At 40.2% G+C, this 14,657-nt stretch overlaps 1 protein-coding gene across 2 annotated transcripts in view; it reads right to left on the bottom strand.

The window, feature by feature from the left end:
- Positions 1–14,657, bottom strand: part of SHISA9 (shisa family member 9) — a 530,821-nt gene that overhangs the window by 268,581 nt on the left and 247,583 nt on the right. Inside the window, exon 3 of one of the 2 annotated variants that reach the window (XM_088474251.1) lies at positions 2,535–2,627. The exons of the other annotated variant lie outside the window; for it this stretch is intronic. Within the exon in view, the coding sequence (XP_088330377.1) occupies positions 2,535–2,627 (93 nt within the window). The remainder of the gene's footprint in view (positions 1–2,534; positions 2,628–14,657) is intronic. 2 annotated transcript variants of the gene reach the window in all.

Genomic DNA, 14,657 nt, shown 5'->3' with positions numbered 1-14,657 from the left:
CAAAATAGTGTAGTCTTTTCTGTGTTTGTATGAGATACCGTATATTTTTATTATGTGTGTTGTTCAATGTGTTTAAACATGCTTTTTATTATTACAATTTTCTATATGTAAACCAGACTTCCTTCTCTATATAAGGTTGATTAGGTAATCTTTTCCAGTATAGCGCAATTAATTTAAAGGTAGAATTATGTTTATATGATTGGAGATTGCAGATTCCTCATTTTTAAGTGCTACAGTCTGAGCTTGGTTCTGATCAGTACACTCAAGGGGCATTATTTGGTTAGCGCAATCAGATTTAATTGGGTTTTTGGTAATTAGGTTTAGGTGTTAGGTTAGGATAACTTACCTCTAGGCGTCTGGTTTTTAACCTGGTCGGGATACCGGAGTCGGGATTCTGACCACCGAAATCCAGAGCGTCGGCATCCCATACCGTCCCTTACAGACTACCATGGTGCTAAAAGACTGAATCTCCCTTCCTCAGCCTTTTATACGGTCCTGGAACTGATCATGAACTTTTAATATTCCATTATTTTGCAGTAAGTGGTATATTGATCCCGTTAAAAAAATCAGGGCCGAAACTAGGGAGGGCTAAGGGGGGCACGTGACCTAGTGCCAGACTTAATGGGGTGCCAGGGAGAGGCTGCCGGGAGGCTAGGTTGCTGCCTTTGTGGGTTTGGAGCCGCATCTGGCCTTGAGAGGCACAGAGACACCATCAGTCTAATGTGGTGCTGGTCGCAAGCCAATCAGTGCTTGCGGACCGGCAGCCAATCAGCAGAGGATGCCAGTCCGTGAGCTGCAACTGGTTCAGGAGCGGCGCCACATTACAATGACGGCAGTACTAACAGTTCCCCAGCATGTGGCAGCCCCGTCCCATGCCACCCCGAGCTCACCCACCACACGCCCCTGGCAGGTAAGAGAAGGGAGATGGGGCCTTACTGTGGCTTAATGTAAAAGAGGCCTTACTGTGGCCTAATGTAAAAGAGGCCTTACTGTGGCATAATGTGTAAGGGGCCTTACTGTGGCATAATGTAAAGGGGGCCATACTGTGGCATAATGTATATGGGGCATTGCTGTGGCATAAATGTATAAGGGGCACTACTGTGGCACAATGTATAAGGGGCATTACTGTGGCATAATGTGTTGTAAGGGGCATTACTGTGGCATAATGTGTTATAAGGGACATTACTGTGTGACATAATGTATGTAAGGGGCATTACTGTGGCATAATGTGTTATAAGGGTCATTAATGTGTGGCATAATGTGTTACAAGGGGCATAACTGTGTCACAAAACCACACACCATTTTCGTGATGTTGTATTTTTTTGGAGGGTGCCAAATTATGTCCTTGCCCCTGGTGACAAAAATCCTAGTTTCAGCCCTGCAACAATCAATATTAGTTTGGAGGTAAAGGTAGGAGTAAAAATTTTAAATATAAAAAAATGACGAGAAAATTTGGCATTAAATTAACTACGTTTTGGTTAAGTTATTTTGCTATTTGTAATCTACAAACTAAATAGCTAATGGTGGTCCTATACGAAAAATGGAACTGGTGGAATTCGGGTGATCTTTGTTTTTATTGTTTTTCCTATTTCTGTCGACTGCCTTTACATCTCAGTTCATACATATTAAGTTAAGTTTAGAACTATTACCAACAGAATTTCATAAATAAAAAGCAACTACTGTACTGCGCATAAATTATAAATTTCACTGTACCATTTATTTCATATGTGCTGTTTTATGCGCCTGTGGAACTGTATATATTCAGCTTCACTAGCTCTATAGACTAATTTACCCTTATGTCAAACATCTTATGTCAGCCATTGATAAAAGCCCGATTGCAATGAAAGGATCTGCAAGGGATAAGAATCAATAAGCACAACAGGACGGGAGCCATACAAATGAGCAAATCACCCCCTAGAGTAATAGGTAAACTACGCCCTGCGTATGCCTAAGGGTAACAAAAGTTTACCATTTAATAAAGTGATCCACTTGGTAAATCTGCAGCTGCTAACAATTAAAGCCAAGCAATTTAAAGTCAGATTAATAATTTAAAAAGAATACTTGTCATGTAACATTTAATGAGTAAAGTTCTTACAAGATACAACAAAGGCATTGGATGTTTAATATGAAAGCTTGTCATCATGCCCTTGTGATAATAGCTGACAGATTACTTTGATGAGAAACGATAACAAATTTAGCATCACAATGTGCTACTTCCAGAGCACTTAAGGTGACATTTGCTTCTGAAGACAATCCCTAAGACTCTTCTTTAATATTCCATTAACTGTAGCTTTTGCAAATATAATAGCAATAAGCAATTATTAATATATAGATGAAGCTAAATTCTACTCTGCAGACTGCATATTACATAACTCTGCAGCACGGGACATTCTGTATAACAAATCATACAAAAAAACTATGAAAACAAAATAAGGATACATGAGGTTCACAGATAAGGTGCAGACTTAATTTAAGTAAAGGGGGCCCCGCTTAAGATAGCTTAGATGTAGCAATTTTTATCTTACTGTACATACTAACTTGCAAGGACAGATTATCATAGGAATGATGAAGTTGTGCTTCAAGGTTGAGCAAGAGATTGGGATTGGTATAATCCAAGGGCCAACCTGCTCTATGAAATGAATGGTTTGATTACTCGAGTTCAGCTTTACAATTGTAAAATGTCGACAGAAAGAAGTAATGATAAGAGACAGGGAAGTATAATATACAGAAAGAGGCAAAGTGGTTTATTTACTAAGTGTCAGGTTGTAAAATCCGATACGTCTATTTGTGTTTATGCCTGATATTTAACAGGGCAGTGCTTTTACTAGCAAGACACGGCTAGTAAAAGCACTGTCCTTTTAAATATCGGGCATACTGTAAACAATCTGACACTTAGTAAATAAACCCCAAAGGGTCTTAACTACTATTACAGATTATCAAACAGGTACATGCATTTCGAACCAGTGTAGAAAATCCAATCAATGCACCTAAAACAGACACAAGGAAAGATTTCAAATTACTTCTGTCTGAAGTGGTCATTTTTCAAATAATTGGACCCCGTAACAAGTAGTATCATTGTCTAAAGAGCAAAATGTGCTCATCACATAGAGCGGTAGATTGGTGCAACATTATTTAGTAAAAGTTATTAAAGCAGATTCTCATATCACAAATCTTCATGGTCTCTGTTTGTCTCCCAAACAACCTAAAACATCCCCAGTCATACATCTTTCATACAAATACCAGGGGGTATATTTACTAAAGTGCAGGTTTTTAGAAGTGGAGATGTTGCCCATGGCAACCAATCAGATTCTACTTATCATTTATCTGGCACCTTCTAGAAGATAATAGCTAGAATCTGATTGGTTGCTATGGGCAACAGCCCCACTTCTATAAACCCGCACGTTAGTAAATATACCCCTAGGTGTCGACATGTCCTTCCCTTATTTGCGAGGTTTTAGCATATTTTTTTTAACGTTGGCCATTTTAAACTCTGGCAATGTTTAAGGAGAACATAATATAATGTGTAATAGAAATATGATATAATTGTAATGTCCCAAAGTTCTAGTTGGTTAATGGTCTGAAAGTTGCTGAGAGAGACCAACAGCCTGGTTCTTTATATAGCTACAGAATAAATCTGTGACTTCTAATAACCTTATTATTAACAGTGAGGTTCATTATTTAATACATAATTACTGTTGATAGTGTGGCTCACAAAGTTTCCAACAGCCTCTATGTCTTCCATAGTTCACTTTGATGAACACATGAGATGAGCCACTTAAAAATAATTATATTAAGACTATAATGACCACCAAATCCCAAGTCAACTTCCAAATCCCTCTCCCTAAGCAGTGGAACAATAAAGAATGTGGTGTATTTACTAGAGATGAGCGGTTTAGATTTGCTGAAAACCGAACACGCCCAAACTTTGGGGTTCCGAATTGAACCAAGTCCCGTCTCGGATCACTTTGGGGATCTGAGTAGAACCAAGTCCTGACTCTTTTCTCACAAGTTTGGAAGTTGGATCTAAAAAACGGATCTCGTGCATTTTGGACTGCATTTCTGTCCTCACTCGTGACTTCTGGTGCTGTGAGGTGGCAAAAATTGACAAGAAATTAATGTTATTGAAACTAATAATACAAAACCAAAACCGAACCAAACACTGGAGGGTGGTTTTGCAAAAACCAAAACATTTGAGGATGACTTTTTCAAAACCAAAACAAAGATACAGGAGTCCGCACAGAATATTTACTTCTAGTTTGTGGCCAGTGTATGAGGTTAATCCCAATAAGATACTGCACTGGGTCCCAATGACCTATGATTATGTCACTGAACACAGTGCCATCTTAAATGCTATCTGTATTAGCAAGAATATACAGTAAAGCATGTTTCAGTCATGGCAAAAGCTTTATTTTATTCATGTAGAACAGACGTATATCAAATAAAGTGTTGGAAGCTTATTTTCCTGTAAATGTATTTAATTAACAAATCAAGCCAGAAATATACAGAAAAAAAACCTCAAATTACATCAATCAACTGTTTAAAAATATAATTTACGACAACTACAGTATAATAAAAGTTACTGTGACACAGAATGCCCTTGAGCAACAGTTACCATGGAAGCATATAAGCTTTTTAAAACAACTTTGATGTCATCTGTAATATTTTGATATTTCAAGAATATCATCATTAAAACTTAATGAGAATATTGCATTTTTATTTAGTAATATCATCCACTATAACATGTTTTATATTTTAAACCTCACATTAATCAAATACTTAATGTTCTAAGAATAATTAAACAATAAAAATCAGTATTCTATGTTGATTCAAAATCTAACCTACTTCTATAGTATCATCAAAATAAACTGTAGTAAAATAAAGAAATACAAATAATCAAAGTAATCAAAATAAAAATATAATAGAGAAGAGTAATTTATGTTCTGTCCCAAAAGAGAAATCTTTTACATAAACTCCAATTGTAATAATAATAATTTTGCTTATTAAAGATCTTGAAAATGGGCTCCCACCACAATGTCCAATGTAAACTGCATCAAATTAACAATAACAGTAATCACATAAAATAAAATTTTTCAATCACTGCAAGTATTGTATTACTGGGTAAAATAAGGATACTTTTATAATTTAATATAGCCTCCAAAATATCTTGTTTAAAAGTTATACGGGGCATACACTAACAGACAAAATGTGCATCAGGCCGACAGACATTTTTATGGCAGTGTGACATCCAGCAGATATTGTTGCCAACTTGCCATGCACTGTAAGAAATCTCACAGTGTATTGGCCACGACTTCTGCACTTCTCCCTTTGGGTGGAGACTTTTCCCTGTTCCTCCTCTGCATACACCGATATTAAAAAAAGCCAAACCTGTCTGCCATTGATCACTGGGGGCAATGTTCCACAGCAACAAGATAGATAGATAGATAGATAGATAGATAGATAGATAGATAGATGTAAATCTGTAAAAACAATTCATCTAGGAGCCCCTTATACTTATAATGTGACCTTGGACAAAAATAAAGGTTAGAGAATTTTTGTGCACAGTACTGTGTTGTGATTTTAATGTTCTATTTCAGTGGTTCCCAAACTTTCTTGAATCACATCACCCTAGAGTAGCAGCATTTTTTTCACGGCACCCCTAAGCCAAAAGTTTGTTATTTAGTAAATTGTGCTTACCTGTCTCCTAACCTTCAGTTGTGTGATGGTGGACAGGGATGCGCTTCTGTTTGACCACATATACCATGTTTCCCCAATAATAAGACACTGTCTTATTTTTTTTTTTGGACCAAAAAACTCCATAGGACTTATTTTCAGGGTAGGGCTTATTTTAATTAACATTGACAGCAATTTCAATAATTCAACATAATTCTTTACTTACCTTTATTTTTTTTTCCTCTTTTTCTCTCCTCTCCTCCACGGCGCTGCTGTAAATGAGGCTGTCACGCACACCAGCTGCCGCGCGCTCACTGTGAGAGACTGAGACCCTACAGCTGTGATTGGATGCCACTGTTAAATCTTTAACAGCGGCATCCATTTCATGCAGGGCGCGGAGCTGGGGGCATCTTAGTGTAGCGCAAGCAGGGACCTGACAAAATGAGGATTTTGTTAGGTCTAATTTCGGGGTAGGGCTTATTTTGGACCGTTTTCCAAAAGTAAGGGTAGCGCTTATTTTCGGGGAAACACGGTATTATGATTTTGCTTCTTACATTGACCATAAATAATTTGATTTGGTGCTGGACCACCAACCTGAGGCACCCCTGCAAGTGTTCCAAGGCACCCCAGGGTGCCACGTCACCCAGTTTGAGAACCACTGTTCATTTGAATGATAAATAATAATAATAATAATAATAATAATAATAATAATAATAAGTGAATGCATCACACATAAGAAATTACAATACAATGTAATGAATTTTAGAACAACCTGATGAATTGTAAGAGCATATTCCAATAATAAATAAGCAATCATTCTTGTAGAAATTTCCTGAGAGCCGTAATCTGCCTAAACCTGAACTATAAGCGGCAATATAGAAATGATGATATCCTTCTTCATTTCTGCCCCGAAAATACTGTAATATAAATTGAGAACCCAAATACATGCATCTGCAGGAGAGACTGTACTGTGCATCCTGACACTTTTTATTGCTTTGATAATGTAGGAAGATTTTCTAGGAAGCCAGTTAAGCTAAACTATGGCTTTTACTATTCTACTGTGCGTGTGAGGAGGTGAAACAAGAATTTAGCTCCACACTTTCCAAATTAAAGACAATGTAAAAATGCTGTTCCTTTTATTTCATATACAAATCCTACCTTTGCAAAAATGAAAAGCCTCAGGCATTACAATTATTTATCAGGGAAGAAATGTGTGAATTAACCAGCAGACTTTGGGCCTGATTCAGCAGCGATAGCAATGCAGTTAAGCACGCAATTGGACGATTATTGCATTCTATGCATGCTTATGCAGTTGCAGTGTGCAAACACTCCACTGCATTTGGGGCTGCGAATGCAGTGACTATGCAGACCCATCGCAGAGTGATTGACAGAAAGTACCAGTTGGGGGTGGTGACGGGGGGGGGGGGGGAGAGTGGTCGGTGAAACACATGCGTGCCAGTGCGTTTGAACGCTGTTGCAGGGGTGAGCATAAATTAGCCATAGCAATGCCATGCACAGTTTGTGTAGTCACTGCGCGCGATGAGGTTAGTAATTCCTGAGTAAGGTCAGACCTTGTGCTAGTGTGAGTGAGGCTCCGATTGTACTCGATGTTACCAATGGTTTTGCAGTCTTGCTAAGTATTACTGATGTGTGTAATGTAAGGTGGGAGTCCTTATGTTAAGCTGCATGTGGGCATAGCGATTGCAGACATTAGCATATCTTCGCAGTGAGACTGCATGCGGAATCGCTGTTGTGATCGCAGTTGCGATCCATACTGAATCAGGCCTTTTGTCCTATACCTGGTACAATATTGTAGCATATAATTTTGTAGATCAAATATTTCTTACTACATTAGCATTTTAAATTTGAAATGCACTGCATAGCAATGGTAAATCATGGCAGTAGTGGCCACAGGTACATAAATAATTGTTATTCCTGTCTTTTACCAGATATCTTACCTAAACTTAATTTATATAATCATGTAAAGAAAACAAAAAAAGATTTAAACAAAAATACAGTAGTAATCCAAATGTTTTTACATATATAATATATAAAGTGCAAATTACAAATATTATGTTGCTACAATAACCATAAGTGTTATTGTGTCGCTTATATGATGAGAGTAATGTTCACTAACATGCCCATCAGTTGTTATACCTATTTCTATCCCCATGTGTAGTAATCCAATAATATACCAATCAATAATAATAAATAAATAAAATAAAGAAATAAAGAAAGAAATAAAGAAAAATAAATAAAACTGGAAAAATAATAATGAGGTTGTGGGTGGTATAGGAAAGGAAAGGCAGGATGGGTAGGGGGTAACAGGGTAGGTTGCTGTAACACTGGTATGTTTATAGCTCCTCAGTGAGCCAGTGGTTGGAGCTGCTTGTAGTGCGGGTTACTGGGTGAGTCTTTAGCATGTGGAGTCCGGTGCTCTAGGTACGGCTACAGCTGCTCTTGCTAACTGTCCCTATTTTTACCTTGTATTCTGGTGAACAGAGTCTCCTGGTATCTGGTCAGACTTCTCCCAGCGTGATCTTGTCCCGGCTTCTGTTTACCGCTGTACCAGAAGTTGTGGAGCAGTACTTCCGGTTCAGCCGGTGCGTGTCTCACAGCTAACCAACGCATTTCATGCACTTGGGCACTTTGTCAAGGATGTTGGAGGTTCAAGAAAGGCCTATATTTATAGTCCATAGTGAAAAAACTTTTTTAAAATTCCAAAAAATGGAAGTCCTGGTCAGGAAGCTGTTTTTTTAAAAGGCGGCAAACACCGACTGGTGCTGGTGTTCAGCTTGCAGGGGAAGGGAAGGGAAAAAGGCTGGGATAGGTAGGAGAGATGTGTTATGAAAATCTATAAGGTTATCCAGATAAATAGATAATATAAGTGAATAATGATGATAATGTAGTAGAATAAACAAAAATAAATAAAAATAATAATTCTAAAAATATAAAAGTGGGTAATATATAGAAAAATTTTAAATATGAAAGTCAACATAAATAATAAGATCATTGTTTCCTCAGATCGTGGTCTAAAAAACTGCATAATTTGTATGATAGTAAAAAAATCTTTTGTAAAAAAATTGAAAATTCCTGTATATCAAACTAAAAGCTGGTCATTAATATTGTTATTCACCAGATTAGAGTTGTTTCCTTGGGGCTTCTAAATGACTATGGAGCAAAATGTCCCTAAGATTTCTGGACCGTCTCCAACTCATTTGAATTCTTCCAATCACTTTAGTCAGATCCTGATCAGTATGTAATATATGCAGATGCAGATGTTTATCTAGGATCTGTTGAATGTTTCTCCATTCATGACAAAAAGTCCCCACAAATCTTACACATTCCTGCTCCTTCTTTTTCTTTTTTGGGATTAACAGTTGGTCTCTTGTGTACATCTTAGTCGCTCCATATGCTTGCCTGATCATCCTACCACTATATCCTCAAGCTTTTAATCTAGTGCTCAGTTGTTTAGATCGTGCATGAAAGGTTTGTTCTTCAGAGCAATTTCGTTTCATGCGTAAAAACTCTCCCTTTGGTAATCCCCTTAGTACAGGAGGAAAATGTGAACTTTTGTTGTGGAGAATACTGTTTGTCGAGGTCTTTTTACGAAAGAGGTCAGATGAAATGTGTCCATCCTTTTCAATGGTCAATGAGATATCAAGAAAATAAATTTTTTCTTTGTTTGCCTCATATGTCAATTTCAAATTTAAACTATTTGAATTTAATTGAGACAAAAATTCCTCAAACAATTGTATATCACCTTCCCAAATTTTGAGTAGGTCATCAATATATCTCAACCATAATAGAATGTGATTCGTATACTGATCATTTTTCTCGTTAAAGACCCATTCCCTGTCCCACCACCCCAGGTAGAGGCCAGCATATGTGGGGGCACAAGTGGTCCCCATTGCTGTGCCCCGTACCTGGAGATAGAAGTTGTTATTGCACACAAAGTAATTTTTGGTGAGGACAAATCGTAGGAGTGATTTGAGGAAGTCATTAAATTCATTATTACAATCCATACTTAAGAAGTATTCTGTCACTTTAAAAACTTTATGTTCCTATTGGAACAATTTATTAATCACTTATTTCTTATCTTTGACACTACTTACCTGTATTTTAAATACATTTCGCTGTTTTTCCTGTTGTAATTCAGGTATATATTTTATTTGATATATAACAATAAAAGTTATGTTTTAACAATAATATTTTTGAGTTAGTGCACCAATTTTGGACATTTCATTCCCTCTCTCACTTTTCCATTGTGGCTATTGAATCTGTATGTCCATGGTAGCACCCACTTGATCGCACGATTATTTAAAGGGGTTATTATTGTCTTAGAACTGAAAAGGCATATCTTGTGCGACTGACAAACCATAATTTCAATTGAGAGGAAGACCAGGGGATGTAAGTATGAGAACGGCAGCCACATGGCCGCCGGTCTCAATCCCAACAGAATAATTCCAGCAAGGGATTTAACATAGGCATCAAAATATCAATGCCTATGTTAATCCCAATGCCGGAGTGCCGACAACACCGGATCGATTGTCCTCTCTGCCAGGTAATATGCACTTAGCCTGGGATGGGGGTGTTAGATTTAGGGGCCCCCGGGAGGACTTAGGGTTAGACACCCCCCTGGGGAATGATAGATTAGGCTAGGGGAAGAGGTGGTTAGGGTTAGGCACTAGGGGGGAGGTTAGAGCAAGGCAATCCCCCGAGAGGGTTAGGCTTAGGGTGCGGGGAGAGGGGGTTAGGTTTAGGCACCCATGAGGGGGAGGATAGGGTTAGGCCCTAGGGGGTTAGATTAGGGTTAGGCACCCCTAAGGGAGGGTTAGGGGAGGGTTATAGTACTTACCTCGAGGTGTCGGCATTTCAACCCGCTGGGCTGCCACTGTCGCTATTTGATCTGGCGGCTAAACAGCCACTGGCATTACATACTGATTCTGAAGACCAGTCTGGCTGCATCATTTAAAATGGATTGAAGCAGGGATATATTGGAATGGTGGTTGCAGTGGTCAAGGCTGGAGATGTTGAGTATTGGTAGAAGCTTAAATAAGAAATGGACGTATTCTGGGAATATTTCAAGGTGGCAGCCACATAACTGGGAGAGAGATTGGATGCAGGAATAACAGGTTTGCATTAAGTGTACAGCTATGGCAGAAAATCTGAAAGACTGAGGAAATAGGTGTTTTATAATTTTATCCCTAGCCTAAGCTTACTCAGAATGGCCACCTCCTGCCTGCTTGTAAGGCCAGTAAATCTGCGTTGACAAATACAGACACTGGTCTCTGCACTCCCAAAAAACAGGGCAGACACGCCCCCTGTTTTCAGTGAATGCAGGCAGCGCCACCCCATCCCCACCCCCAAATGGCATAGGGGGGGACTGTGACCGCCATCACAGTCAAAGCTGAATCAGGCTCTATGTTCAGAATGGATCTGGCTAAGGTCAGTGTAGTATTTTGCAAATGTATTTACAGTATGAAACTGGTATCACACCTACATATGAGATCAGTGGTTATTGTATAAAAGTAAATCATGAACAGATATGTTCAGTGGAATCATATCACTAAAGTCTATGGGACTGGCCTGTTGCTGTCAGACTGGCTGTCTCCAAAGCTTATAAAGCTCATGAACACATGCTGCATAGTATGTTCCCTAAACTTTTCGGGTCCTCTGAAAAACAGTAATATGTTGTAACCTGTCACACACTGAGATGTAAACATCTACTAATGTATCAAGTTAATGCTTTCCTTAGCATATTAAATAACAATGTTAAAATGCACCTAAAAATGTTTCTATTTTTTTCTGTAAGTAACAGCAATACGGCAGTGCCCTGCTTCTAAAGTACAGGTGTAAATTATCCTCATGCACCAATAAGCAAATTTCATTTAACAAATGTTCCCTAAAGATAATGACAAACAGGCCGCAAATTCTAATTACATCTCCAAAAAATCCTCAAGCCCCAGGGCTGTTCTTGAAGTGGATTTTGCATGTTATGTTACTTACACGTTAATGAGCCGTGTATTCCTGATCTGTTGTTTATTCATGTAATGGCTAAAAGATCTATGTTTTCATTCTATTAGAATACACAACTGTCATTATTTCTGAATAATCAAATCATTTGCTTCGTCTTGTCTCAATTTTTTCCTAACATAGCAAATGCAGAGTGGAGTACATCATAGTGAATTATACGTGAAGGCGCAGGTGGCAGATGCTGTTAGTATGGGAGTTATCCTAATCAAAAAAGTGTTTCAGTTCCATAGGCAAGTCTTTTACAAGAAGAACCCAATAATATTTCTTCTTTATGGGTTAGATCGTATAAAACCCAAAAGACCTTCACAGTTCCACGTCTGCCGGCTGTGGTGTTTTTAAAATATGTTTTTCACTGTGCTTTGGCTTGTTCCTCATAACTGTGAGATATCACATATCATGTCTGCAATGACAGACGAATACCTCCCAGGGTCGCTCAGCACTGCTGCTAAGGTTAGGAAATACGAGAAGCTGAGTTATACTTGCTGCTTAATGAAATCCTTGTTTGCAAACGTGGGGTTAATTTTCAGAATGGACTAGAGTATATAATACCTGTATATGGCAGTCAGCATTTCAGGGTTGTGCACCTTGTTATACAGGGCCATGTGTCCAAGTGATAACACATTTGCTGTTATAAATAAGGGAGTTTTAAATCTTTTCAACAGCAGAACTCAGAAGTGGGGATAGATATTCCTTTCTGTAGAGCCTCTATCTGAGGGGATAGATAAAAAGTCTCCAAGCAGTGTCGGACTGGGGCATGAAGGCCCCACCGGGGGAAGGTAATGTTAGGGGCCCATACTTAAAGGGTGTAGCCATGGATACTACATTGCATGGTCGGGATCACCACCCATTACGCCGACTACGCATGTGCGTAGAGCGCCAGCGAGCAGAGGGCACTTTGATTTGTGCATCCTCCCGCCGCCAATCTCCTTCCCGCCGCAGCAACCCCCGTTGCCACACTCCTTCCCTGTCGGCTGCCACAGGGAGGCTCATTTTGCCGGGCGCCCGCTGAGATTTTACCTGCAGCGGCCGATGTTAATTTACCGCGCATTCGTATGCTTCGTACTGCACGTGCGCGAACTACTCAGAGTGATCGGAATGAGATCGATCACCAAGCAAAGACAGTCCAGTGTAATGAGTGACAGGAGAGGCTGTTTGTGGGTGGTAACAGGGCAGGACACTAATAACGAGGGAGAGGAGGTGCGAACGCAGGCATGCCTGAGTGTTGCAACGCCATTTCTAAGGCATGCATACTTAACAGACAGCGTCATAGTACACTTTACCAGCCTTTTTTTTACACAGAAATCTTTGCAGTGCTTGCGGTAAGGAAAGGCAACCACAAGCGCTGCGTGCCCTTCCGATGGTCCCCAATGTACCAATGTTTTTAATACACTTCCTGGAGATGACGTGCGCTAGTGGACATCTCAACATATGCTAATGGGTGTCTGCATACACAAAGTGATCACTAGCACAGACAAAGTGGGCATGCTTATGCCTATCCGAACGAGCGCCTGCCATGCCGTCACTTTGCCGAATTTACATACGCTGGGTGCGAGCGATAGCATCTAGTGAGTGGCTCTGAATCAGGTCCTATGTGCGGTGTAATGTGAACAAGATTGTGCTACTGTGTGGAGTAGTTTGAATTGGGAATACTATTTTGTGACCATTCCCCTTTCTTTTGAGACCTTTCCTTTAGCATGCCTCCCAACCATCCCTATTTAGGCGACAAAGTGTCTCAGAAGGGGGGGGAATAGATGCCATGTGCATGCATGCGGCATCTATTAACTGGAGAAATGGACTGGGAGCATGCCCAACAGCTCCAAGAGCACTGGACATGTACCCAGCATGATTGGAATTACGGGGCACCGCTCGTGATTATGGCTTTTCCCATAAGACCACACCCTTTTCCTTTGTCGGGTGCACGCACCTTCAGCATGTGCAAATTCCGCCAGGGGGCGCCAAAATGTATTTTCGCTTACCAAAAATATTAGGCTCGAGCCGGCCCTGGTTGGGATGCTGTTAAATTACCGGCGCCCGGAATGCCGGCCATCGGAATCCCAATGGCGGAAGGCCAACCCAGGACTAAAGATAGGTGTTGAAATGCCGAGCCTATCTTTAGCCTCATGCCAAAATCCCAATGCCCGGCATCCCAAACGAGGTAACCTGTGGAGAGTTAGCTTATAACCGTGGGGGGGAGGGTTAGGTTTAGATACCACCGGGGGGATTTAGGGTTAGGCACCACCCGACGAGGGTTAGGGTTAGGCTAGGATAAGGGGGGGTTAGGATTAGGCACCCCTGGGGGAGGTAAGGTTTAAGGTGTGGGAAGGGTGGGTTAGGTTAGGCACCTCCATGGGGGACTTAGGGTTAGGCACCACTGGGGTGAGGTTAGGTTTAGGCACCCCTAAGGGAGGGTTAGGGTTAGGCGGGGAGAGGGGAGGGTTAGAGCACTTACCTACCGCTGTAGTGATATCCTTCCTTAGGGCTTTCGGTGTTGGTATGAGAATTTATTTTGGTATTCAGTATTTCATGATTCCGCATGGTCTGGTCATCCATGTTCCTACTCTACCAAGTAACTCACCCTGTACTAGAGTAACAATGTATAACTCTAGTGCACAGTCTGAAACCTGACATTAGAAGAGCAATGAGGCCCACCAGGGATTTCCCCTGTAGCCCTGTGGGCCAGTCCGACCCTGTCTGCAAGTATGATTCTAGGTGCAAAAGATATGACTCCCAAGAGGCATATATGTGCTACTTACTACTTACTGCACGGGCCACATTTGAGAACACACACCCTTAAAGTACGTGAGAACACCCTTTCTGACCATAAGGTATGAGTGCGGATCTGCGTTTGCTTTCTGAGCATGTGCAGCACAGATTTATTCAAGATATGCTACGTAAACCTGCGTACTACTCACTCATCATCAGCCCCTTATTGTTCCAGGAAATGTTATGGT

Source organism: Taudactylus pleione, unplaced genomic scaffold (genome assembly GCF_031769625.1).
Source record: "Taudactylus pleione unplaced genomic scaffold, aTauple2 ptg000149l, whole genome shotgun sequence".
Classification (NCBI taxonomy): Eukaryota; Metazoa; Chordata; class Amphibia; order Anura; family Myobatrachidae; genus Taudactylus; species Taudactylus pleione.
Note: the sequence above shows the minus strand (reverse complement) of the source record. Positions and strands in the feature narration are given on the sequence as shown.